Source organism: Botrytis fragariae, assembly GCF_013461495.1.
Source record: "Botrytis fragariae strain BVB16 chromosome Unknown tig00000045, whole genome shotgun sequence".
NCBI classification, from domain to species: domain Eukaryota; kingdom Fungi; phylum Ascomycota; class Leotiomycetes; order Helotiales; family Sclerotiniaceae; genus Botrytis; species Botrytis fragariae.
Window position 1 is genome coordinate 1,613,665 of NW_023500991.1, and position 26,893 is coordinate 1,640,557.

Consider the following 26,893-nt stretch of genomic DNA (forward strand, 5'->3'; position numbering starts at 1 on the left):
TTACATTATAATGAAATCTATTTCCTTATATAGATCTTTGTTTTTTAAAAATCGATTAACAAATTAATTAATTTAATAAATCGATTGGTTTTTAGTTATATAATACTTATCCTATAATCCCTAATAAGATTACTATTTATTTAATCTATATCTACTAATTAATCTATACCTATTAACTATTTTATAATCATTATTTAGCTTATATTTATTATAGAATTGATATTAATAATAGATACCTATTTTTTAATTATTATTATTTTTAATTATTCTTTAATTCTATTATTTCTTTAGGGTTATTTTCATAGATTCTAACATCAACTCCTTAGGTTTATCTTATAATCTATATTGTAATATAGATATCTTAATAATATATTCTTTTAATAATAACTCTGAAATAATATTAATTTACAGTTTTTGTATTTATTTAATATTAGTATTTTATATTTGCTTTTAGTTTAATTTCTTATGTATTTATTAAAGTATTTTAATTATTCTAATTTTAGTTTATTATTTATTTATTTATCAAAAATAGATTTAATAATTTAACTTATAGAAATATTAATTTTAATATATTAATTAAAAAGATATATTTATTCACAAATTATTAGAAATAGAAATATAATACCCCTTTTATTATTATTATATATAATTACTACTATTTATTCTTGATTATTTAATTATATTATTTTTTTACTATTTTTTTAAAATTAGTAATATTACTTTAATCTTTTAAGTATGAAAAATATATTAGAAAAACTGTAGTTTTCTATAAAACAACTAATAAATAAGAAACAGTAATAAAACAACAAAGTAAAAATAACTGTTTTCTTCTAACTATCTATCTCCAAGCACATTCCTTCTTACGAAGAGACAGATAAAGGTTCAGAACGAAAGTGGGGAAGTTACACCCACACACGTGACGAAGATAAACCAATTCATCACGTGTTTAATAACCCATGGTTTCGAACCTCTATTCCGACAAAATGTGTTTTAGGAGAGGTATGAATCAACTTTACAGAATTGGGTCCTTTGCGTTGAAGATTTCAAGGTTTGATGTAAAAATATTTGATTATGTATTAGAGGAATCTGGAATACGTTAGCTTCTGATAGATGCAACGAAGTATGAGTTGAAGTGACTTGAGTATTTCATATTCTCAATGTTTAAGTGAAGTAACTGTACATGTTTATTTTCGTCTACATATATATTGATTTCAGTCTCATATTTTTGATATCGATATAACAATCTAGCATATTGGTTCCTTCTGAAGAACCTCTGGAACCCTTGATAGAGTTTCTAACGAAAAGGCTCCATAAACTGAAAATTAAAAGTCTGTACCTATGAGTAGATGGTAAACAAAAAAGGGCTAACTTCGGAAGTGATTCCACTAATTATATTTTTCTGCCAGGCGGTGATCACTAGCGGCCCCACCAGGGGTCTAAAAGGTTCTGCTGCAACAGAACCTCTTCAGGTTGTTGTCGATATGAGTACGATAAGCAATTCTGAATATTCTTACGAGCGCACAAGACCAGTTCGTAAGAACCTGGCTTTTAAGAAGATCACCTACATATTCACAACCTCACAATACGACTCTTAGTCCTTCGGTTTTCTGGAATATACGAGTATACCCCTTCAAGAAGAGGCAATCGTGTGCACGTTTTGTCTCACTACAACTAATAAGCCTTACAACACTCCATTCAAATGCTTGATCAGTGAGTTGACTATAGGAAAGGGGTTAAAACTTGTTTTATATTGGTAGATGATGAAGGAACTTGCTTTATAACAAAAGAGAGTGTAGATTTTGGGGTCAGGAAGAGAAGAGGAGAAAAAAGATTAGATTTTAAGAGTCTAGTGGGAACTAATGTACTATATACAGGATGGGGAGGATATACGCTAAGCTAGTGTATAGTCAACAGAAAGCACACTAAATTAAATGAAGTTGTTTTTGATTCAAAACGCTAGCAAATTCCATTAGACTGGGATGATGAAGAACATCATCGATTGTCACTTGACCGTGCGAAATTGAAATGGCGTCCCCATTCACTTCCGCTTCGGGGGTGGTCTTAATCCTGCGTTGTATTATGGCGATTAAATGGGCGGCATCGAGAAGGTCGCCTCCTAGTTGGTAGAACGGCAGGTAACACATGTCTGGAGTAGGCGCATCGGGCGGTAACGTTCCCACGCTTGTTGTGCGTTTTGAAGTAAAGACGGAGAACCAGATTGTATCGAGAATACTGAGACTAGAATCGTCGAGTTTGTTGGTGTAAATGGCGTTGCTTGATCTGCCTTGGGTTGGACTCTGCTCTTCAGAACTCCTAACCGGTCGCAACAAGGCGAAATTGAAGGAAGATCTTGGCATCATTTCTGTTCCAAGAAGGGCGATTTGGTCAGATTTAGAAGGCCCAGCATTCAAAAGAATGTGAACAGTGTCGGCAAGATCTTCCAGCAGTGCCTGAGCCGTATCCAGGTGGAATGCCCTTGTCGAGTAACCCAGACTCATCTCAACAGTGCCATCGTTCTCCTGGGAGATGACAGCGAGATCGTACCAAGTCGTGAGTGGTTTCATTTCAGTGGTGATGGTGCTCACTTGGAAATCGATTTGTCCGCTGGCTGACTTGGCCGCTGGCTTGGCTGGTCGGTGATTGACGACGGAGGTAAAGCGAGTAGCCGGGGACCACTCCGTACACTCCCGGATCATTGAACGGAAACCAACACCCTCATGAGGAATGCGATTCCGCTGCTGATCTCGCACTTGGTTCAACAGTTGAAGGATCGAATGCTGGCCGGAGCTATCAGCAAACCTGATGCGCATAGGGACGTTGGTTGCACAGCAGCCGACAACGATACTGCTTATAGACGGGTCGACCACGTTTCTCCCGGAAATGGTATCTCCAAACACCACATCGTCCTTCCCCGTGTACTGGGCTAGGACATGTGCCCATGCACAGCTGATGAGGGTGGAGGTGGTAATACCCTCTCCCTTTGATTTAGGCACTGATATCACCTTGTTTTTGGTAAAGGCCATGCGCAAGGGGCTCTGGTGGTGGTTGGACTCTGTCGCTGGAATGAGCTCGGGCATGGCGGACCCATCAAGCAAGCTCCGCCAGTAGCTGTAGCTTGTGTCACTTGTCTGTCGATTCAGATCTGCGACGTAGTGGGCGAAAGAGCCTGATAAGAGCGGCTCATAATCGTCCTGTTGATGGTACAATTTGCGGAGGGTGTCCAGGATGATTGGAAGAGACATGGCGTCGTATATAGCATGTGACATGCGCAATAGTATGCGGGTCTTTTTGCTCTCATCTTGTTGAAGAATAGCCATGTTCACCATAGGTGTGCCGAGTCGAAGAGGTTGACGGCACATGTGCCCTTCATATAAGCTCTCGGTGGCATCTTCCAGCGAGCCAGCAGCCTTGATCACGAGCACATTGTGCTGATAGGACTTCAATATGATCTGGAGAAGCCTTCCGTTGCGAAGATCAAACGCGAAAGCAGTGCAAAAAGCTTCGATATGCTGCGCTAGTAGCATGCAGCTTTGCTGTAGTCGAACTAGATCGAGGCCGCGATCCGTATCTAGGATAAATGTGTTTACTTCTGTCTGGGCCGCGGTCAATGCTCCTGCCACGCTGAAGGCAACGGCGTCAGTGGTAGGGAAGACATCCTGAATCGATTCCTTTCCGGTCCCAGTGATGGGGCAGATGATCTCATCAAGGAACGCGTCGATATTATTGTTGTCCGCATCGTCGAGTAGCTGGAAAGGACGGTAAGGGCACGGTGAAGTCGCTTCAAGTGCCGATCTAGTCAGACTTTTTGCGACAACTGCCATTTTGAACAAGACTGGATTCTCAAAAATGTCCAGCACACGAAGATCAAGAGTCTCCGCTCTTGCAGTCGCAACGACTTTCATGGCGCTAATAGAGTCACCGCCGATGTCGAAAAAGTTATCATGTCGGTCGATTGTCTCTGCCTCGACCCCAAGCACGGCTGCCCATAGCTTACGGACGACGGCCTCCCTGTCGGTGTCGACCTTTCCAGTTTTCGAGGCGCTTCGAGACTTTGCATCCGCGATCTGGTTGCCCTCGCCCATCATAAACTGGCGGACGGCTTTGCGGTCGATCTTCCCGGAGGCGTTCTTCGGTATCTTGTCTATTTGCAGATATAATCTCGGAACCATGTATGCCGGCAGTCTCTTAGCTAGAGATTTCTTGAGCCATGCCGAATAGCCTGCCACGTCGTCATCGTTGTCATTGTCGAGGAACTCAAGTACAGCAACGAGTGCGTGTTGATTGTCACTGATGTGCAGATACTCTACCACGGCCGTTCGGACCTTGGGCAGGAGTTTCACAATGCACGATTCAATCTCGCCCAGGTCAACTCGCTGGCCGCGGATCTTGATCTGCGAATCGCTTCTCCCCAGAATCATGATGTTACCATCGGCGTTGTATCGCACTAGGTCTCCACTACGATACATTCGACGCCCAGATTTCCTGGGGCCAACGTCTGCAGTGAAGCCAGGATCCGTGATAAATGCTGCCGAGGTCTTGACAGGGTCGTTGCGATACCCACGTGCGACTTGTGGGCCCTCGATAAGAAGCTCTCCCACTGCGCCAATGGGCACAAGTCGGTTGTAGTTATGAGTGTCCACGATCCAGTTTTGGGTTCCGCGGATGGGTCTGCCAATGACGGATGAACCGGTCTCATCTGTCACTCCAAAATTTATGGTTGTTGTGATGGAGCACTCGGTCGGGCCGTAGCTGTTGGCCAGGGTGGCATTCGAACCCAGAAGCCACTTTTCAATCAAGGCTGGGGCGATAGCTTCACCACCCAGTACCAGCATCTTCATTTGCGGGACCTCGGCCGGGGGGATCAGCGCTGTCGTGCTAGCTGTGAGGAGTGCAAAGTTGCAGTTCAGTCGCTGCAGGGACCCGACCAGATCGTTCATCCGCTCGTCCTCCAAAGGCAAGCATACGACTCCCCCAAATGTCCATGCCATGAGAATGTCGCTAATAGAGACATCAAAGGTGAAGGCAGCAAATTGGAATATGCGGTAACTCGGGTCCACGTTCAAGTCGGTGCCTTTGCTCAGGATGGCGTTATATATGCCTCTATGCTCCAGGGTCACACCCTTGGGAAGTCCTGTGCTGCCAGATGTGTACATAATCCAAGCCGTGTCTTCGGCTCGGACTGATTTCGAGGGAACAGCAGAATGGCGGCCATCGTATGACTTGGCCAAGTCAGCGAGTGCTGCTTCATTGACAGTTACGCTCTTGTAACCCAGCGATTGGAACCTGTCTGCCTTGGACTCGTCACAGAGTACCATGGCTGGAGACGAGTCCTGTAGAATGACACTGATTCTCTCCGGCGGCAGTTGAACTCCAAGCGGCACCACTGCGCCGCCGGCATATAAAATGGCCAGTATAGCCACCATGGCCCATCGGGACTTGTCCATGCAGAGCCCAACTGCTATTTCGGGGCCCACGCCTCCTTCTGCGATGAGTAGCTGGGCAAGACTTCTGGCCGCTCCATCAAGCTGCTGATAAGTAAGATCCCCATCCCAGCTGCAAACGGCTTGAGAGTCAGGGTTGGTTCGAACGGTCTTGATGACCAGATCATGAACACAGCCAAGGGAGGGCCATTGGCCGGTGAGGTTCCAACCGGCAATCCTATTTAGATCGTATGAGTTGGCCAGAGGAAGATCTCCCACCATCTGCTCCTCGGAAGCGGAATTTCCAGCAAGCTGGGCGACGTTGTGCTCGAATTGTCGCAAAACCGCTTGGACCTGGTCGTCGGACATGACGGCGCTGTCGAACCGAGCCGCCACTTCAGCCTCTCCCTTGCGCTCATCCAACTTGCACATGACTGAAAGCGGGTAGTCATCGAGCGCCTCCATCGTCAGGTGTACCTGCTCAAAGCCAGGCATTTCAAGTGACGGATCGTCCAGGTCCGTATCCGCCGCGGCGTGTACAAGGAATAAGTGTCTGGGGTTAGCTGGGTTGAAAGCTGGAACGAGTCTTTTGATTCTCTGGAGTCCAACGTGCTCAAATGGTATCATATCCACGCCTTCGCGGTGAACATTGTCCAAGAAGTCCCGGACCCTTTGCAGGCCGTGTACTTTAATCCGGACGGGGACGGTGGTAAACGTTGGGGCCGCGAGCTCCGTGATATCTGCCACAGGCGCCGAGCGGCCTGAAAGATTGACGGCAAACACGACATCTTCGACGCCGGCATATTGTGCTACTGTCAAAGCCCATGCTGCCCTGAGAAGACTGGGGAAGGGCGTTTGCAGCCCCGCGACTCCGTCTATACGGACTATTTGCTTTAGGAGCGAGGTAGGCTTGGGCTCATAGAAGCCAACAGAAGGAAGCGAGGGGAAATTGGTATAGGACTTAGCATCTGCCAACGTCTGGGTCCAGAATTGCGATGCGGCGTCCAAGTCGGTGTCAAGGATGTGGCGAATGAATCTCGGGTACGGGATAGCCTTCGGCATTTCTCGTCCATAATAGGCCGGTAAGAGGTAGCGGTTCAGTATCTTCCCGAGACTCCATTTGTCAAACATGCTGTGGTGGGTGGTCAAGACAAAGCACTTGTCCCCTGAGCTCTGCTCCTCGACAATTGCACAGCGGAGAAGAGGCTCGCCCAGTTTGAAGCCCGCGACCTTGTCCACGGCAAGGTAGCTGTCCAGATCGCCACCAATGTGCCATGATAGGGGCCCGTCGACCACTGTCTGTAGAAAGCCACTGTTGCTGTCCAGCACCATTCGAGTGCGAAGGATGGGCAGTGTTCTGGCTACCGCTTCCCATGCGGCCTGAAACCTGACAATATCAACATCCTCTCCCCTGGCTCGGAATACTTGGCGATATGTGTAAGCCGTCGGTTGTCTTGCCGTGATGGCGAACAGCGCTTCTTGCATAGGGGTGCAAGGATATACATCTGTAATCTGGTCAAAGGCCACCTGGCATTGAGCAGCAAAGTCTACCAGTCGAGATTCAAAGCCGCCGAGACTACTTGGATTCTCCGGCATCAACTCGAAGGGAGCAGGATCCTCCTCTGCTACTCTGAAGAGGCCGGCCTCCTGCTCGGTTTCCAGGATTCGAGTATATTCCTCCAAGATGGGATGCGTAAATATGGAAGCAACGGTCAATTGAAGACCGACCTGGCGAGCGGATGCGACAAGTTTCATGGCCGCCAAGGAATCGCCACCAAGTCGCGTAAAGTGGTCTTGGGAACCGATTGAATCGGCATCGATGGAGAGGACCTCAGCCCATAGCTGCTGAAGTTGCTTGCCCATCTTGGTTTGAGGGCCTTTCTTGATACCTTCACCAGCAAGATAGCGTTGCAGCAAGGACGAACCTGACTCGAGATTCGTCAACAGCTGACGCACAACCTTTTTATTTGTCTTGCCAGATGGTGTCAAGGGGATTTTCTTCCAGGGCATGAATGCGGTCGGCACCATGTAGCTTGGGAGCTTGTCTACCAACCCGTCCCTGAGGTCACATAGGGCCTTTTGGATCTTACTGGAAGGAGCAATAATGGTGACCCCATCAATCTCCTCGGTTTGGTCAACGTCCAACAGGTCACAGCCTTCGATGAAGTCGATCACAGCTACAAGATCATTCGCCTTCTTCCCAGCTTGGAGATCGACCAGATCGACAACAATCGTCTGCACCCCGGCGAGAAGCTTGCCGATCCAATACTCAATTCGGCCCAGGTCAACTCTGTGCCCACGAAACTTGACTTCGCTGCCTATGCGGCCGATGTAAGTGTAGGATCCGTTGGGATTCTGCTGAACAAGATCGCCGGTCCGATACATTCGCCTTTCAGCCTTATCTAACCCTAGTTGCTTGATGAATCCGGGCTCAACCACAAAGCATTGCGCCGTCAGCTCAGGGTTGTTCACATAGCCCTGGGCCTGCCAGGAGTTCTCAATGAGAAGCTCACCGGGGATGCCAATGGGACACAAGCGGTTGTGGTCGGTGGTGCTAGTGACCCAAAAGTTACAGTTCTCCAGCGGGTATCCAATAACGGGCGCATCTTCGATTCTTTGCATCGGCTTGCCGCAGGACGAGTAGACGGAGCACTCGGACGGACCATAGATGTTAACTACCTCGGCGTGATCAATCCAGCGCTCGACAACACTTGGCTTGATCAGTTCGCCGGCGACTTGCAGCTGAGTTATGGACGGAACATCGGCCGGATTGATCATGGATGCCACGGTTGGGGTCAGCACCATCTGGTTGACATTCATGTCCCTGATGGCCTGTGAGAGCGAGTTGACTCGTTGGTCTTCCGAGGGAATGCAGACACATCCTTTGAAGATGAGAGTCGTCATGATTTCTTGCAGAGTGACATCAAACTCATGAGATGCGAATTGGAGGGTACGGGACTCCTTGGACCAACTTGTCGCTCTTCCGTGTGCCGGCAGACTGGTGGCAAGACCGCCATGGACCAGAAGGCATCCCTTTGGCAACCCTGTACTTCCGGATGTGTACACAATCCATGCGGGATGATCTGGGGTAAGAGCCGGGCATATAGGCCCATCCACGATGGGGTCCGGGAGGCTGGCTAACAAAGCGCCACTCACCTCAACAATACAAGGCCCCGAGCCGGTGAACCTATCCGTGTGTCCTGCGTTGGTCAACATGACAGCTGCTTGACAATCCTCCACGAGAGCCTTGGCTTGCTCCAATGGGGACTGCGAGCGCAGCATGACAACCACCCCCCTGATTCTAGGATACCCAAGATGGACACGACAGTCCACCTAGACTTATTCATGCAAACCGCCACCCTAGATTCGGGACCCACCCCAAGGCTAGAAAGATACCGTGCAAACCTCCTAGCGTTAGCCCAGAGTTCTTTGTATGTAAAGTCACCGTCCCAGGCACAGACCGCTGGCGAGTCTGGCTGTTCTTTGACTACATCCCTTATCAGGTGGTGCAGGCAGATCAAGTCCCGCACCGGTATCGCAGCATTTTGTTTCTTAATTTGGGCCAAATCTGCAGAGGTGATTTCCTCCAGGCTGCGCAGCTGCCTCTCGTGGTTTGTCTCGTCGAGGAACTGTGAAACCCAGTGCTCAAACTGGCGAAGAAGCACAGCCACTTGAGCCTCGCTTACAACGTGACTGTCGAAACGAGCCTCGAGCTTGATCGAGGCTCCTCGCTGGCTGGGGAGTTGGCACTGAATGGTGAGAGCAAATGTGTCAAACTCGTTCACGGAGGTATCCACCAGCTCTAAGCCGGGAATCTCGGTTGCTCCCTGACCATTCCTAGCATATGGTGGTTCAATAACAAGAGCATGGTTGATATCCGTCGCAGGCTGGAGATCGGGACCAAGGCGTCTGATGTCTTCCAATCCCGTATGCTCAAAGGGTATCATTTCTATTGCCTGGGACTTTATAGTTCCGAGATAACTAGAAACCTGTGCTTCCTGATCGACACGCACTCGAACCGGCAAAGTAGTAATGGTGGGTGCGATAAGCTCGGTGATCTCCGCGACGGGGGCATTCCTGCCAGAAAGAGTCGCTCCGAAGACCACATCGTTTGTGCCTAGGTATTGACCTAGAGTCATAGCCCAACCAGCCCTCAGGACGTCAGCAAGTGAGAACCCAGACCTAGAATGACTGAACATTGAAGTGCTTATCTCGGAGCGAAGCAAGGCGGCAGGCTTCGGCTGGTAGAAAGAAGACGGCATAGGAGGGAAGGCTGACGGGATTTCTCCTCCAAGCTGGTCGCGCCAGTAGGAGGCAGTCTCGATTCCATCAACCTCTTTCATGCGTTGCTGGTACGCAATAAACCTTGTGAAGGGAACCGCAGGAGGAATCTCGTCATGCAGATAAAGAGCCGCCAGTCGCTTATAGATTAACTGAGAGCTCCAGCCATCGTAGACCGAGTGATGCGCTGTCCACACAAAATAACGGACACCATTCGACTTCTCGTGCACCAAAGCAAAACGCATGAGCGGCTGACCAATGGCCATGGCGTGTGCTTGGTCATCTGCAACATACTCCTTCAAGTCATCATGGGTCTGCCATGTGGGAGCCTTCTTTGATAGCACCTGCAAAGATCCTGAGCGCTGTCCTAGTAACATGTGAGTTCGCATCACGGGGCCCTGTTGGACCATGATGTCCCACATTGTTCGGAAGCGCGAGAAATCGATAGAATCCGAGAGAGCGTAGGTTTGGCGCACGAGATACGCCGTCGGGCGTAGCTGCGTGGCAGCCAACATGCTCTGCTGTAATGAGGTACAGGGATAAATATCCTCAATGTCTTCGGTACTCAGGCCGCACTGGATGGCAATGTCTGCAAGTTCCGCCTCTCTATCGCTCGAGGATGGCTGCCAGAGAGAGAAAGGGGGAGGGTCACTTCGCTCTTCCCCTTGAGCAGAGTCAACCTTGCCAGCTGCGTTGCGTTCATCAAGAATTCGTGCAAGGTCTTCAAGTCTAGGGAAGCCCAAAACATCCTTGACTGTCATGTGAAGGTGTTCTAGTCTAGCCATTTCCACCAGTTTGATAGCTAGGAGAGAATCTCCCCCTCGATAAAGGAAATTGTCGCTTGCTCTGATGGACGAGCTGCTCACACCGAGGACAGCCGCCCACAGAGCTTTGAGCTTCTGCCCAGTCTTCGTCAGCAGCATCTGGTCATTGTCGCTTGAGTCCTCAGAAACATATTCCTGTAGGGCGGCGGTGTCCAACTCACCAACCAGCCGGTTAACCATTTTGCGGTCCGTTTTGGCAGATGAAGTCAGGGGTATACCCCTGAAGGGAATGTAGAAAGTGGGAATCATGTAGGAGGGAAGCTTCGCTTGCAATGTATTCCGCAGTAGCTTGAGTCCTTCGCGAAGCTCATCGGACGCTGGGAGAATTTCTCTATCCCCCAAGGGATCAAAGGCGGTGTGTTTGGAAAATTCAACGGCAGCAAACAAGATGGAACCTCCTGAGGAGAATGTGTCTTTCTTATCTGCAAGTAAAAGGCCAACGACGGCCCGGATTACACCATCGAGAGACTTTATAATCCAGTGCTCGACCTCGGATACATCAAGTCGCTGGCCGTGAATCTTCATTTGCGTGTCTCTTCGACCGAGATAGCTCATAGAGGAATCGCTGTTCTGCCGTACAATATCTCCAGTTCGGTAGAAGCGTCTCCCGGGCCCAATCCCTAGTAGAGATACAAATGCTGGATCGTGGATGTAAGCAGTAGCTGTCTTGGCTTTGTCGTTGAGATATCCTCGGGCCAGCAGTGGGCCCTCGATCAATAGCTCGCCCGGAGCTCCTGGAGGACATAGCCGCCCTGGGTTCTGTGGATCAGTGACCCAAAAGTTCACGTTCATGGGGAATCCAATATTCGCCAGGTCTTCCACGCTCTGGAACGGCTTGCTGACACTGGCAAATATAGAGCTCTCGGTTGGACCGTAGGCATTGAAGATATATGCCTTTCCGAGCCAGGCCTCTAATACGCTCGCTTTGACTTCTTCTCCAAACAAAATCAGTTTTCGAATCATTGGGGCATCCGCGGGTGTGATCATCGATGTCATGCTTGGGGTGAGGGAAAGAACGTTTGCCTGTAGACGAAGTACTGAGCCTGCCAGGTCGTTGACACGATTCGTCTCATCAGGTATACAGACGCAGCCTCCATAGATGAGTGTGGTGAATAACTCAAATAGGGACACGTCGAATGTATGCGCCGCAAACTGGAGTACCCTGTCCTCTTGAGACAGGTTCAGTGCGATACCATGGGCACGCATGCTTGTTGCCAGGGCTCGATGCTCTACCAATACACCCTTTGGTGTTCCAGTGGAACCAGACGTGTAAAAGATCCATGCGGTGTTTTCCGGCTCGGGTCGCGTCCCTTGTGTGGTGGTTGTTGTGGTTGATGATGATGATGATGATGATGATGATGAACTTGATGACTCATCCGCTATAATGTCGATTATATTCAGAAGCTGGGTGCCCAGTCCAGAAAGTCGGCTGACTTGTTTCCCATCGCCAATCACGGCCACGGGGGACGAGTCGGCAAGAATGGCCTGGACACGAGCAATGGGTTCCCCCACCCCGATGGGAACAACAGCACCGCCAGCCCGTAAGATAGCGAGCATGACGACCGGCACGAGCTTGGATTTGTCCATACAGACTCCCACTGGGACTTCTGGCCCAACACCAATATTCACTAAATACTGAGCGAAATGGGAGGTGCGGTCATCTAACTCCTCGTATGTCAAGCTGCCATCCCAAGCGTTGATGGCGACAGCCGAAAGTTGCTTCTGGATGCGCTCATTTACCAGCTCATGGACGCATCGATTCAGACCCTCGGGAACACGAAAGTTTCTCTCTAGGATCTGCTGCTTCTGATCTTCGCTGATCAGCTCGAGTCTGGACACAGTGGTGCCAATGTCTCGGAAAATAGAGTGAAGCGCCTCCTGGAAGTTTTGAAGGAGACGTTGGGCATAGTCTCTATCCATCCGAGAAGCCCAGTAATCCAGCGCGAACTCTAAATCTGCTTGGCCCGCCGAAACGACAAGAGAAACATCATACTGCCGATAAGATTAGAATTATGTGGCGTGGGAATTCTCTGAGGGATTTGTACTTACATTTGTAGGGCTGGAGCCTTGGATAAGTTTATAAGTCAAGCCTTGAAGACGTCCATCATCCTGAACAAGTCTCCGGCGGAATGACATGACGGTATTGCTCCAACGACGAGGTGAAGTGGTGTTAGAAAACTCTGCCTCGTGGGATAGACTGTCTGCGTACTCGGAATTGACAGCCCTGATAGCATCCAATACGTCTCTATCCCCTTCCAAGTTCATGGAGCAAAGGAGTGTGGTGATCAGCGGCCCAATAGCTGTCATGATGCCCTTCAAAGGCTTGTTTCTCAGTGAGGAGATGTATGAGAAGCACACGTCGTCGACACCGAGTTGACTGCGCAGCACGACGCCCCAGGCAAGTTGACAGACACTGGCCAAGTTGATCTTATGCCGTCGACAGAGCCGGTCCATAGATGCTACGTTGACGGGCATGGTGGAATGTATGGTGTCGAAATCGTGAAAATCAGCCTCCTCTCGTGTGACTGGAAGCAGTGTTGCCTGCGTCTTGGAGAGATACTTCTGCCAGTAATCCGACACATGGGTCTCTCTGGATTGATACTCGCTGAGCGCGTATTCAGCGTAGGAGAATGCCTTCTCGTCGGTGCCTCCAGGTGCGACAGCAGCGACACACAGGTCATTCAGAAGAATTTCGGCAGAGTGGCCATCGGTGATGGCGTGGGAGATAGTTAGCACGATGAGACACCGACCAGGGCCTTCCTGGGTGATGGTCAGATAGTGCGGCATCTCGAACGGTTGAAATACAACCTTTACCGGCTCGAGAACCCCTGAAATTATGTCGATTCGCGGGGCCACTTTCTTGAGCACGACTTGGTCAAAGTGCCCCAGGCGACTTTCGCTCTCGACAAACACAGTCCTGAGAGACGAGTGCTTCTCGACGACTCTGCTCCATGACGTAGCCCATTTTGCAGCATCAATGGATGCGAAAGCGCCTGAAGTTGAGGCTCTGGCAGTAAAGCTACACATGTATGCCCCACTATCCAGGGAATTGCCAATGAGCATATTATCCTGTATGGGCGTACACGGATAGATGTTGTAAATGTCTGCAAGAGGATCTTGAGTAATTTGAAGCAACTTTTGCTCAAATAAGCGGTCCAGAGACTGGTAGTCTAGTGATACATATGGGAAATCGGAGAGCGTGGGCAAAGGTCGACGACTGGGTAATATTGCGACAATATCTTGTAGATGGCTGACGAACTTCTCGGAATTGCGCTTTAGATCCGTTTCTCCTCCGAACTCGGTACCGCAAACGACCAAGAAGCTCAATTTTGTATCCTTCCAAAAAGGAGTCATGCAGAACCCGCCTATTGATCGAGCGATGGCCTCGGCAGCATGTCGCCCGGGCATTTCGTCAGTCGACTGCATTACATTGTTGGATGAGGCACCCTTCCACTTCCTTAGCCGAGTTGCGTCAAAGATGAGATTGTTGTGAAGAGAGATATTGTGGACAGAGCTCAAGAATGAACGCTGTCTCGAATCTTTCGCGCTTCGGCACGCATCGACTATGTCTCCAGTGCAGTGGTAGGGTATCTCAGCAAGCTCATCAAAGCATCCTATCACACTATTCCACGCTTCATCCTCCTCATGGGGCCGACCATTCCTGATCTCAAAATGTCTCGTTGGGCCGGGTAATTGGTTTCCGAAAGAAGAGGCCAAGGACGCAAATATCACATCGTGAATCTCTGTACGCAATGTTCGGTGGCATGTCTCGCTATGAAGTGCTTCCGTCAACTTTAAGCTCAAACTAAAGACCAAAGATGAGACAACTCCGGCTTGCGGGGAGGGGCCTTTCGGTGGCGACTCTGAATTCACCGAGGGTTCAATTGCGACAGCAGATTCGATTTCCTTCTCCGTTCCCTGATTCACGCGCTCAACCCAGTCGGAGAAGGTGCGAGACTCAGTATTCGAGCCATGTGATCGGGCTGGATAAGCCTGAATATCTTGAAGAAGGATTTGCCATGAGTAAGCGTCAATAGCGGCCATGTGTGCCACCAAACCGAATTTTCTGATTCGGGATCTTTCTCCAAAGAAGAGAACTTTGAGAACAGGTGAGCTTGACGCTGAAACCTCCTCTTCCAGCTCTCTCACCTGAGCAATAGCCTTCTCATTGGATTCATATAGGACCAAGGTTCCCGAGGGGGAAGGTGCGATGCCTGGCAAGACATAAGAATTCTTTTGATCGGGCTCCAGGGAAGCTCCGAGAATTGGATGTCTCTCCATCAGCCTCTCCAACATTTGAGTAGCATCAGTGAGGGACGCTGGAGCTTCAACATCCAATATGAAGCCCTGTGACGACGACCCGAAGTTACGGTACAGGCTCTGGAGCTGTGTGTGGGGAACAGAAACAGATCTGTGGTCCGTCCCAGTACCCGATCGCAGCAACTCTGGATTAGTTTCGATCAGCTGCCGTGCTAGATCACGCATAGACATGGTCGAGACATAGGCCATGTCGACGAGGAGACCGAGTTCTCTACATTGACCGGCGAAGAAGACTCCTGACAGCATATTGCCGCCTTGCTCGACGAGAGATTTCTCTGCGTTAATCTCAGATTCGTCCCTTTTCAGGACATGAGATGCCGCCCTGCACAGCAAGGTTTCGATGCCATTGTGACCGCCCATTTTGTGTTTTGACAGTTTGAAAGTGGTTGTAACGCTAGTAAAGTCACTCACTCAATATGGCAACAACCAAAATGTGGAAACAATGAAAGGCGTAGGACAGCTCAGAAGCAGCTTTCAAAGAAAACAAAGATGGTTTATTGGTTGTATTCAGCCTTGGGAATGCTCTTGAATTCAGTTGAGCGTATTCGACCGTCTTGTTCATCCGGTGAAAATACAAAGCGGGCGGCCTGTTCCCGCCGAGCACTTGCACACCTACTACGATATTAGGGCGTAAGTCCTTCGGCTACCCAGAAGGCGTGTATTAAGCACTAACCAGAGACTGTGGGTAGGGCGTCACCAGGGTATTAACACGGCATTTTGTGCCGGGAAAAAAGATACTCTTATTTCCCGTGTGGTCTGAGTCAGCCGCCACCGCCAGCCCTCAAATACTCACAGATAAGGGTACGTCTATCTACTTCCTATGGTAGAAGGATGATCTTACATGCAGAAGGATTGTATTATGCAAAGTCATCCTTGGCGAGCCTTTATCAAATAGAGGGTGTGAATAGAGGACCAGGGGAGAGTACAGTCAGATATACTTTACTTTGTATAATAGAAAGATCAGATGTTTAAAGGATTCTATTATGCATGATCATCCTTCGCAAGCTTTTACCAAATAGAGGGTGCAGATAGGGGACCAGGGAGGGTGCGGCCCGGTGAACAGAAGTTTGTTGCAGACTCGATAGAAATGGTCTAAAAAATGGATCTAAAGCCTGTAAGATGCTATATAGCCCCTGCAGAGCCCTAAAAGATGATCAAACGCTATTGATTGATCAATCAACTTCGAAATATCACTCGAAGAATAATATCATAAGCTTATACACTACAAGGGCCTATAATTGGTTGGATTCATCAAATGAACCCACTAATTGAGTCCCTGTATGAGATAAGAGTATGGAGTCTGCTAGCCTATTCAGGTAGAGCTGAGTTTCGCTTCCACAGACCCCAATAAAATCTGACCAATTATAGGCTGTAGCAATCATACCCTAAACATCATCATAGTTTCAGGGTATTCTTAATCAGAGGCTCTTGCTTGTTGTTTATAGGGTACTACAGGGAGTTACAGGGCGGAAATTCACTTTATAAGCCATTTCTATTGAGTCTGCAATAAACTTCCGTGCTGTACTTCGTATAGTAGGAGGATCACTTTCCATGGAGAAGGATTATACGCGTGGGGTTAGGGTAATCCTTGGCAGGTTCCGAGCTTCAACAACCTCTGGGCAGTAGATCGCTGCCGGATTATGTGAGAAATACTACATACGTAGACCTGGACCCTGGGCGAGCAACCCGAATAGTCCTTTGGTGGCGGCACGTTGTCGGTGGTTACGTACCTACTACGTTAGGAGAGCTTACGATTTCGACTTATAATCTGGAGACGCATTCTTCTTGGAGTTGGGCATAGCTCTCTCACCTTTTGGCTATATTCTTCTTTTTCAAACATCATGGGCTCACTAGGCCCGACGCGTGTCACGAATGGCAACCCGGTCAACAATGGCAGTGCGGCTGTTAATGGGGACTCTCCAACAGCAGCAAATGGAGGGCATTTGGAGCCTATTGCCGTGGTGGGCATGAGTTGTCGGCTATCTGGAGACGCATCAGACACGCAAAAGCTGTGGGAACTGCTCATTAAGGGTCGTTCGGCGTGGTCAAAGGTGCCCAAGGATCGATTCAACCAAGAGGCTTTTCATGATCCCTCTGCCGAGGGCAAGCCCGGAAGGGTAAGGAAATATCATCTATCAGCCCGGCAGTCTAGCCTTGGCCCTATGCAGAATTTACAACTGACTATCTACTCTCTAGACAAGTACAGACGGTGGACATTTTCTGAAAGATGATATTAAAGCCTTTGATGCCTCCTTCTTCGGAGTCAACCCAATAGAGGCAACGGTGCGTATTCCTATTGCCAATGTGGTCTCAAGCCAGCGTGGGGAGTAACCAGCTAACCCTACTTGACCTTAGGCCATGGACCCTCAACAGAGACTGCTTCTTGAAATTGCCTATGAGGCTTTTGAAAATGCCGGCCTCACCCTTGAACAATTGTCAGGGTCTAACACTGGTGTCTATGTCGGCCAGTGGGCCTCGGACTACCAGGAGATGCTCCTCAGAGATATCGACTTTCCGCCTATTTACCAGGCCAGCGGCGTTGGAGCGGCCATTTCCTCCAATCGTATTTCCTACTGTTTCAATCTACACGGCCCCAGTCTCACCCTAGACACCGGCTGCTCAGCCAGTTTGGTAGCCCTTCATCAGGCCGTGCACAGTCTCCGCGCAGGCGAGACAGATAAATGCTTCGTAGCGGGCGTCAATCTCCAGCTCGATCCGCAGCGATATGGCTATCAAAACAAGCTAAGTATGTTCTCTAAACAAGGCAAGTCGTTCACATTTGACCACCGCGCCAAAACGGCCAGTGGCTACGGCAGAGGTGAAGGGTGTTCGGGGGTTGTCCTTATGCCCCTTTCACAGGCCCAGAAGCAGGGCTTTCCAATCCGAGCTGTTGTCCAAAACTCGGTAGCCAACCAGGATGGAAAGACAAACGGAATTACTGTCCCAAGTGCTGAAGCGCAATCCGCTGCCATTGAGAAGGCCTATGCTCAGGTCGGCCTGGTACCGTATGCAGACTATGTCGAGGCCCACGGGACAGGTACCGCAGTTGGCGATCCCATCGAGGCCCGGGCGATTGCTAAGGTTCTCGGTGCTGGTCGAGAGTCGGATTCGCCCCTGCCTATCGGCTCCCTCAAGGCCAATATTGGTCATACTGAGAGCGCAGCCGGTCTCACCGGTCTCATCAAGGCCGTTTTGATGCTCGAACACAACATGATTCCGCCCCAGGTCAACTTCGAGAAGGCGAACCCGGAGATTGACCTGGACGCTCTCAATCTTAGAATCCCAATAACTCTCGAGTCTAGGCCGCTCAAGAGAATTTCGGTGAATAGTTTCGGCTACGGCGGAACTAACGCCCACGTCGTTGTAGACGCTGCCGGGGAGGTTGCCACGGTGAAGCCGACAAGCCAGAGCAATAAGATTTCAATCACCCATGATCATCATGTGCCTGAAGATACATCCAGGGCTAAAGAACGGCTCTTTGTTCTCAGCGCTGCCAGCGAGAAGTCGTGCCAAGATATGTCATCCAAATTGGCCAAGTATCTCGAGAGCAAGGCGGATTCTCCTGACGCGGACGCATTGCTGAGCCGCCTTGCGTACACCCTGAGTAGGAGGTCTGTCATGGCGAACAGGGTCGGAGTTGTTGCCTCTGACTTGAATGATCTGGTTGCGCAGCTGACCAATTTGTCCACCGAAGCCATCCCCCGTGCCGACCACCAGACTACCCCTCGTATCGGCTTCGTTTTCAGCGGCCAAGGTGCCCAGTATCCTCGAATGGGCCAGAGCCTGCTGGGTACATGGCCAACTTTCACAGCCAGTATGAAGCGGGCAGCTGCATGCATTAAGGCATGCGGAAGCTCGTGGGACCTGCTTGAGGAGCTACTCAAGGAGCCCGCAGAAAGCCGAATGGAGGATCCGCGTATCGCACAACCTATATCAACGGCGGTTCAAATCTCTCTCGTGGACACCCTCAAGGATCTGGGGGTATTTCCGAGCGCTGTGATAGGCCATTCTAGCGGCGAGATTGCTGCCGCGTACTGCGCCGAAGCCATCTCGTTCGAGGATGCCATGACGGTGGCATATCACCGTGGTCGGCTCACTGGCGATCTGAGAAAGGAAAACAAGGGCAAGGCCGGCGCCATGATAGCTGTCGGAGCATCAGCAACGACTGTTAAGCAGTCCATCGACCAACTGGGTGCTGCTGTTTCCAGTAGGATAGCCATTGCCTGCTTCAACAGCCCTGAGAGCGTGACAGTATCTGGAGATGAAGATGTCATTAACTCCTTAAAGCAGCGATTAGACGAGCAGGATATCTGGAATCGACTTCTCCGTACCGGGGGAGCTGCCTACCACTCGCCTCAGATGCTCCAAGTTGCTGAAAAGTACCACGAGGCTCTGAAGAATCTATCCGGTGGTGTGCCTGTATCCAATATCAGCATGGTCTCCTCTGTCACGGGCGAGGATCACGCAGACAAACCCATCACCCGGGACTACTGGGTGCACAATCTGGTCTCGCCTGTCCGCTTTACGGACGCTTTGAAGAAGACCTGCGTGGGAGAAAGTGGCACGCGCAAGGTCGACTTGCTTCTTGAGCTGGGATCCCACTTCCAGCTGGAAGGTCCCATCAAGCAGACCTTGAGGACTTTTACCGGACAGCCGGCCAAGATTCATTATGCTGGATCTCTAAAGCGCGGTGAAGATGCCCAGCTTCGCCTGTTGGAGATGCTCCGATCCTTATATTTGGAAAGATTCCCCGTCGCCTTTTGGAAGGCCAATGCTGGTTTCGTCGAAACGGCCCCTAAACTCCTGACGGATCTTCCCCCTTATCCGTTCGACCACTCCAAAACGTACTGGCACGAGAGTCGGGTATCCAAAGCTTACAAACATCGTACATTCCTCCCCCATGAGCTCCTTGGCAGCCTCGTCCATGACAACAATCCCCAGGAGCCCAGATGGCGTTGCTTCCTCAATTTGAAAGACGTCCCCTGGCTGAGTGGCCACATTATCCAGGGGCAGACCATTTTCCCAGCTACGGCATATCTCGCCATGGTCTTTCAAGCGGCACGGCAAGACACGGCTATGCGGAATCCCCAAGCAACGATTAACCGGTTTATCCTCCGGAACGTCAACATGTCACAGGCGCTGGTCATGGAGAATAACAAGCCTGACTTGGAGATCAGCCTGTCACTTCGGCCTCAAGCAGTGTCGGCGAGGAAGTCGTCCCAGCTATGGCAAGAGTTCCGTATCTTCAGCACATCCGCCGAAGACATTTGGACGGAGCATTGCCGCGGTCTTGTACAGGTTGTCCTCAAGTCGGAGTCTGCCACCCAGGATGATGGTATTGTCCCTACCCGAGTCACGCTGCCACCGCACGCCCACCACATTCAAGCCAAGCAGTTCTACCACAGGGCAAGAGATATTGGCGTCAACTGGAGCGCGCCGTTTGACAACTTGACTGATATCAAGATCGCTTCCGGGTCGTGCATCGCAGACTCGTCGTTTGTGCCCGGTGCCGGTGCCTCTGAGACAGACTACACCATCCACCCCGGTGTCATGGACGCCGTTCTATACCACGGTATGATGGGTGTCCTCATCTTTGATGAAAATGACAAGTCCCCCGTTGTGCCCACTTTCATCGAGAAGATGATTGTAGCCGAGCAAGACCGGGCCAAGCCGGTTCAAGAGGTGACATGTCACGCCACCCGAACCGACAATGCGCTTACTTTTGACATTGGCATTTTTGAGAAACAGAACGAGGAAAACATGGTTCTGCAGGCCTGGGGAGTAGTTGCGACCAAGTTGCCAGATGTTTCCATCGGCGAAGGTCGCAAACGAGACTTGTGCCATGTTCCGGACTGGGTGACTTATATGCCCAAGACTACCCAGAAGCACATTGATGACTTATGCAAAAAGTCACTCGAAGAAAGATCCATCATCCCAGAAATCAAGGCTTTGGAGGCCTTAACTGTGAATTACGTCAAGCGTGCCCTGGCCTCCACACCGGCAGATGAGGTAGCCGAAGGATACCAGCGCAACTGGTTTAAATGGATGAAGACACTCGCCGACCAGGAGCCTGATCCAGTCTTCCTCAAAGCAGGAGAGGAAGATGGTAGCGTTTCCGCAGAGGTCGCGCGCCGTCTGGGGCCACGCTTGAGTGAGATCCTGCGAGGAACTACTCATCCCTGGACATCCTGAACGAAGACAACCTGCTGAGCGGGCTGTACCTGGAAGGTGGCAACGCTCGTTGCATTGCGCAAATGGCCGCGTACGTGGGCGAACTGGGTCGTCTGAATCCCAATATGAAGATTATCGAGGTTGGTGCCGGTACCGGATCAGCCACCTTGCCCGTCCTACAGGCTCTGCAAGCCCCGAACAGAGTGCTGGCGTCCGAGTACGATTTCACCGATATATCACCTGGATTTTTCCCGGCCGCACGAGAGCTGCTTTCTGACTTTGAAAACATTATGCAGTATAAGACCTTGAATGTCGAGAAAACAGCCGAGGAAAACGGCTTTGAGCCCAACAGCTACGATGTCCTTATCGCTTCCAATGTTCTTCATGCTACTCCTTGTATCGACGTCGTCTTGGAAAACGTCAGGTCGCTGCTTCGACCCGGCGGTAAGTTGATCCTAATGGAGCCTACCGAGAATCTTCCCCATTACGGTCTTGTTTTTGGCTCGCTTGCTGGTTGGTGGGCCGGGGTCGACGAGGGCCGGACCCTCTCGCCTATGCTTTCCCGCTCCGCATGGATCCAGAAACTTTCAAAGAATGGCTTCGTTCACAATGAAGCGGTCTTCGAGGACTACCCTGTGGCCGATGGCGGCTCAATTTCTGTCTTTGTGTCTGAAGTCCCGGTTCCGGCCCCTTCGGCAGCGCCGCTGGATGTTGAAATTGTATCATATTCTGGAGATGGTGTTTACTCGAGCTTCACAGAGAAGCTTCAGAAGAACCTCTGGGACCGCTCAGTGGAAGCCTGTGTTGCCTCCCCATCTGTCTCCGAAGACAAGATTAGTATCATTATGCCCGACATCTGCGAGCGTGTGGCCTGGAATATGGATGGCCCGCTGTTCGAGTCGATAAAGGCTCGGGTCGCTAACTCTAAGGTCATCGTGTTCGTAATGTGCACGGCTAAAGGGAAAGAACAGCGACCCAGTGGTGACTGGATCTACGGGTTCTGTCGATCGATCCGCTATGAGTACGTCTCTGTACGCCTAGTTAGTCTTGAGCTCGAAAGCGGATTGGATGCTGGCGTTGAAGCCCTGTCAACCATTCTGAACAGCCCAACGGCTGACATGAGCCTTCCCATCGACGAGGTTGAGCTTGAGTACATGGATAGGGAGGGACAGCTCTACGTTTCCCGTGTTCGTTCGGAGCCGAACTTGGACAGCTACGTTAGCCGGGATCTGGGCAGGTCGGTCTCCGAGGAAACTCCATTTTTCAACGACAGAGCCATGTCGGCAGAGTTGGGCGTTCCGGGTGTGCTCGACACCCTACGCTGGGCGGACAATCCCGAAATCTCCGGGCCAGTGGATCCCGATTGTGTTAGGCTGCAGCTTTCCGCCGCCAGCATCAACTTCAAGGATGTTCTGGTTGCTTCAGGCCAGCTGGAGGGCATCACCCAGATGCGCAATGACTGTAGCGGCATCGTGCTCGAGGTGGGAGCCAACATGACCAGCAAGTTTAAGCCCGGAGACCGCGTCTGCTCTCTGTATTCCCAGTCATTCACAAACTACCCCATGGTCCACGGCTTGTGCTGTCATGTGATACCCCAGGATATGGACTTTGCGGACGCGGCTTCGATACCCCTTGTCTGGTGCACTGTCTACTACTGCTTGATCACTATTGCCAGGCTGCAAAAAGGGGAGAGTATCCTCATCCACTCGGCTGCCGGCGCGGTCGGACAAGCGTCGATTATGTTAGCACGTCATCTCGGCGCCGAGATATTTGTTACATGCGGAAACGAGGCTAAGGTGGAACTGCTCAACACTGAGTTTAACATTCCAAAAGATCACATCTTCTCCAGCCGTACTACGGCCTTCCGCGACAAGATCCATGCCATAACCAACGGCAAAGGAGTGGACGTTGTCCTTAATTCTCTCGGAGGAGAAATGTTCCGCGAGTCGTGCAACACACTGGCAGCACATGGTCGGTTCGTCGAGATTGGGCGCAAGGATCTCATGGAAAACGCCCTAATGCCCATGGAGTTCCTGCTGAATAACATCACTTTCACCTACGTTGACTTTGCGCACATTCTTGCGACCAAGACGTGGCTGGCTTCCCAGCTTCTTGGGGATGTGATGAAGCTCTTCGCCTCCGGAGCTGTGCAACATGTGCGACAGATCAAATATCCGATTTCGGAGATGGCAGCTGCGTTCCGTCTGATTCAAGCTGGAAAACACACGGGTAAAGTTGTCTTGACCGTGGATCCCGAGGTTAAGGTCCAGGTAAGTTTCGAGACATCCTAGACAGAAAATATATAACATATACTGACTGGCATTTTTTTTGTAATATAGGTTGTCCCATCAAAGCCTACATCCGTTCAGCTCAACCCAGAGGCCACCTACATTGTGGTCGGAGGCTTAGGAGGCCTGGGCAAGCGGCTTGTCGACTGGACTGCAGAGAAAGGAGCTCGCCATATTTGCATCTTTTCCAGGACTGCTCAGCCCGACTCGGATACTCAAAGCTTCTTGGACAAACTAACATCTATGGGAGTCAAGGTCCGTGTCGAAAAGTGCGACGTGAGTTCGGAGGAATCATTGAAGAAAGCCGTGGCCACGATTCAGAAAACCATGCCCCCGATCCGCGGATTATTCCAAGCTGCCATGGTCCTGCATGATGTCTTGCTGGAAGACATGACGGTCGAGCAGTGGTGCAAAGTCACGGCCCCCAAGGTACAAGGCACATGGAACCTGCACAAGCTTCTACCCGATGACATGGACTTTTTCATTATGCTGTCATCGGTAGTATCCATGGTTGGGACTGTTGGAGCAAGCAATTACGCTTCGTCATGCGCCTTCCAGGATGGCATCGCTCGCTACCGCCGGCGACTGGGCCTGCCGGCTTATGCAATCAATATCGGTGCCATTGTCGAAGCCGGCTACGTCAGTGAGAATCCAGATGTCGCTGTCAACCTCCGAAAAAACGGACTTGGCAGCGTTGCCATTTCCGAGTTCTTATCCCATCTCGGCGACGTTATTCAACACAAGACGGAATACACCCAGTCATCGCTCGGCATACTGCCCAACGGTACGGAACGCGGCCTTGGAGAAGCGCGATGGTCAAATGACAAGAGGCTTGCCCAAATTTTTGGATCGGAGAGTCAGGCCGGCAGCAAGGCAGTTGGTAGTGGTGCTGACAATGTTGGCTTCGTGCTTCAGGCTGCAACGACGTTCCATGAGGCCCAGGATATCGTCTGCAAGGCCATTGTCAAGCAATTAGCAACCATCCTCGCCATAGACGCCAGCGACATTATTCCTGCTCGGAGTTTGGACTCGTATGGTCTAGACTCGCTTGTCGGTGTCGAGTTGAGAAACTGGATCGGTGCCTATCTACAAGTCAACCTGCCTCTGTTGGTCATGTGGAATACTAGCAGCATCAATGAGTTGGCCGAGATTGTGACCAAGGGATCCAGACTTGTCAAGGTGAAGTCAGAGGAGGCGGAGGAGGAGAAGAAAGAGGTTGAGGCAGCTAAAGAAGAATGAAAAAGTGGGTGGGTATACGAAAGCTGTGTTGATTTATCTGCTATATTACTGTTATGTTAGACTACATACATGTGACTTCATGCTTGAGGTTTTGTTTGTATGTCACCGGTGTAAGGTTTTTGGGTTGTTTCTAGTATATTCAATGGTAAAAACCCCGAATGTCATTATTCCATGTATTGATATCTCAAATATCAGATTTATAACTAAAATAATCTCAACTAGTATTTTGTAATATTTATCAATCTTTCAATCTAATACAAAACCTTTTAGGGATTGATTAAATAAAAGAAAAAAATATATAATTATTGATTAGAGCTTAAAGAATTCAGCAAAATAATTTATTTTGAATTATCTCAAAAACTGGAATTAAATTTCAATTTAATAATTTTCCAGTTAGTTTTGTTATAGTGATTAAGTTTTAGCGCTAATCCTTTTATTACTAAAATATTATTATATTAGATTTTAATTCTTATTTTAAAGATAATTCCGAAAAAATTATATAATTGTATTCCTTGAATTCTAATTAATAATTTTATCTTTTCTTTTTTTATTTCATTAATTCCTAAAAGGTTATATACTAGATTCAAAATTTGCTAGCCTATAAATTTAGCGATGATATAACGAAATAATGATATTTCGTCTTGTTATATACTAGTTGAAATATCAATATATAGAATGATAACATTCGGGTTTTTACCATATATTCAATATCATTCTTGATTCTAATTAAGCTTCCTTAAGGTGGATATTTTTGTATATATGGACCATACAAAAATATCCATAATCCCAGCAGGATCTAAGCGAAAGGGAACAGACTGAACCCTGAATATTACAAGTGCCTAAGGCCACTTATAATATCAGTTCTCAAACACTGGCAACTCTTTAAAGAATGGCATGCCAGTGTACATTCACCTAAATATCCTTACTTAAATCAAGACTTTGCCCTTGTAATTTAAAAGAGTGTTGTAAAGAAAACATTAATAACAATCCGTCCCTTGTTCTTAGTCTTCACCCTTTCCCTCTCCCCCTAATGGTCTTTCCACCCAGTGTATCCAATAGTCTGCCAGTATTCCGTCCAAACAGCGAGCTAAACAGACTAAATAGAATTCTCTAGAACTACATAAACTATCAGAAAGGTTTCGATATATACCATCTGAACTAGCTAATCTAATATTATAAAGTCCAGACTATAATCCAGACTTTTAGACTATATAAAAATAATTATATAATACAATCTAAGCTTTAAAATAATTATATTTTGATAGCCAAATTAGAAAATTGAAGTTTTATTATTTTTTAAAAGAAAATTGGATTACAAAATATCACATAAATATTGTATAAATCCTTATTCAATCCAGCTCGTCTAGACTTTTAGACTAGCAGTTTAGCTTATTAGGGATTTTGAATACTATAAACAGATTGTTTAATATATAACTGGACTTAAGCTTGATTGTTTAATTCAAATAATCTAGTTCGTCCTGCAGTTCGGACTATTGAACACACTGTTTCCACCAGTCTGATTGCTTCTATCGTGATCTTGTTGGTAGAATCACATCCTCCAATGACCTATTACTCTTGGATTTCGTCAAGGCATCGGCAGGATTCGCATTGCCGTCGATCCACTTTATCTCAGTGACTTCCCTTCTCTCGTATGCCTGTCGAATCGAAACAAGATCGATCATCAGGCGCTTCTCCTAAGTAGTCCCCAACTTAACCAAGCAATCATATAGGGACTTTGAATTGGTACATATAACCAATGGGATTGGAATCTCAGAACCTAATATTGCTGTAAGAGAGCTCTTGATAATCGCACTTGTATCAAAGCCATTTGCCATCGCATACAGCTCAGATGCCAATACGCTCCTTGTAACACGTCAACACTTGATTGAAGAGTAATAAATAATGTTTGCATTGTTGTCCTTATCAACAATTACTAAAAGATAGCCAATTTGTGAAGTAAGATCTACATTATTCGCAAATGACGAGTCGGTAGAGCACACCAATTGAGTTGAGTCAAGATCGAGGGGCACAAAAGTTAGTCCCATTGCCTTATTCTCTATCTACCATTTCAAGCGTTTGTTCAACATTCTGACATGCTCAACGTCAGGGCTACTTACCTGGGCAGCAAACGACAGATCGAAGAGCGATTGAGGTTGAGTCATTGTTGCAATATATGCGCCTCTCGCCCGCTGAGCAACGTTTTGCTCTTTCATAGAGGCATCTGCTTTAGTTTTCTCCCGGGAACCTGTCATTGTTATAGGTTTTTCTTGTGCTAAATGTAGATGCTTGCCCTGGTCTTCTTGAGAAATCATTATGGATCTTTTATGTAATTATTTAATAAAAGATTAAA

At 48.9% G+C, this 26,893-nt stretch overlaps 2 protein-coding genes across 2 annotated transcripts; one reads left to right on the forward strand and one right to left on the reverse strand.

The window, feature by feature from the left end:
- Positions 1-1,922: 1,922 nt before the first annotated feature.
- Bfra_003694 (putative nonribosomal peptide protein) lies at positions 1,923-15,205 on the reverse strand (the record flags this gene model as incomplete). Its single annotated transcript, XM_037334100.1, has 3 exons — positions 1,923-8,687; positions 8,774-12,517; positions 12,575-15,205. 3 exons carry the CDS (start codon positions 15,203-15,205, stop codon positions 1,923-1,925), a joined length of 13,140 nt encoding a protein of 4,379 aa, XP_037194187.1.
- A 1,481-nt stretch (positions 15,206-16,686) lies between these two features.
- Bfra_003695 (putative polyketide synthase protein) lies at positions 16,687-24,543 on the forward strand (the record flags this gene model as incomplete). Its single annotated transcript, XM_037334101.1, has 5 exons — positions 16,687-16,962; positions 17,042-17,128; positions 17,201-20,996; positions 21,044-23,286; positions 23,356-24,543. 5 exons carry the CDS (start codon positions 16,687-16,689, stop codon positions 24,541-24,543), a joined length of 7,590 nt encoding a protein of 2,529 aa, XP_037194188.1.
- Between the last annotated feature and the right edge of the window lie 2,350 nt (positions 24,544-26,893).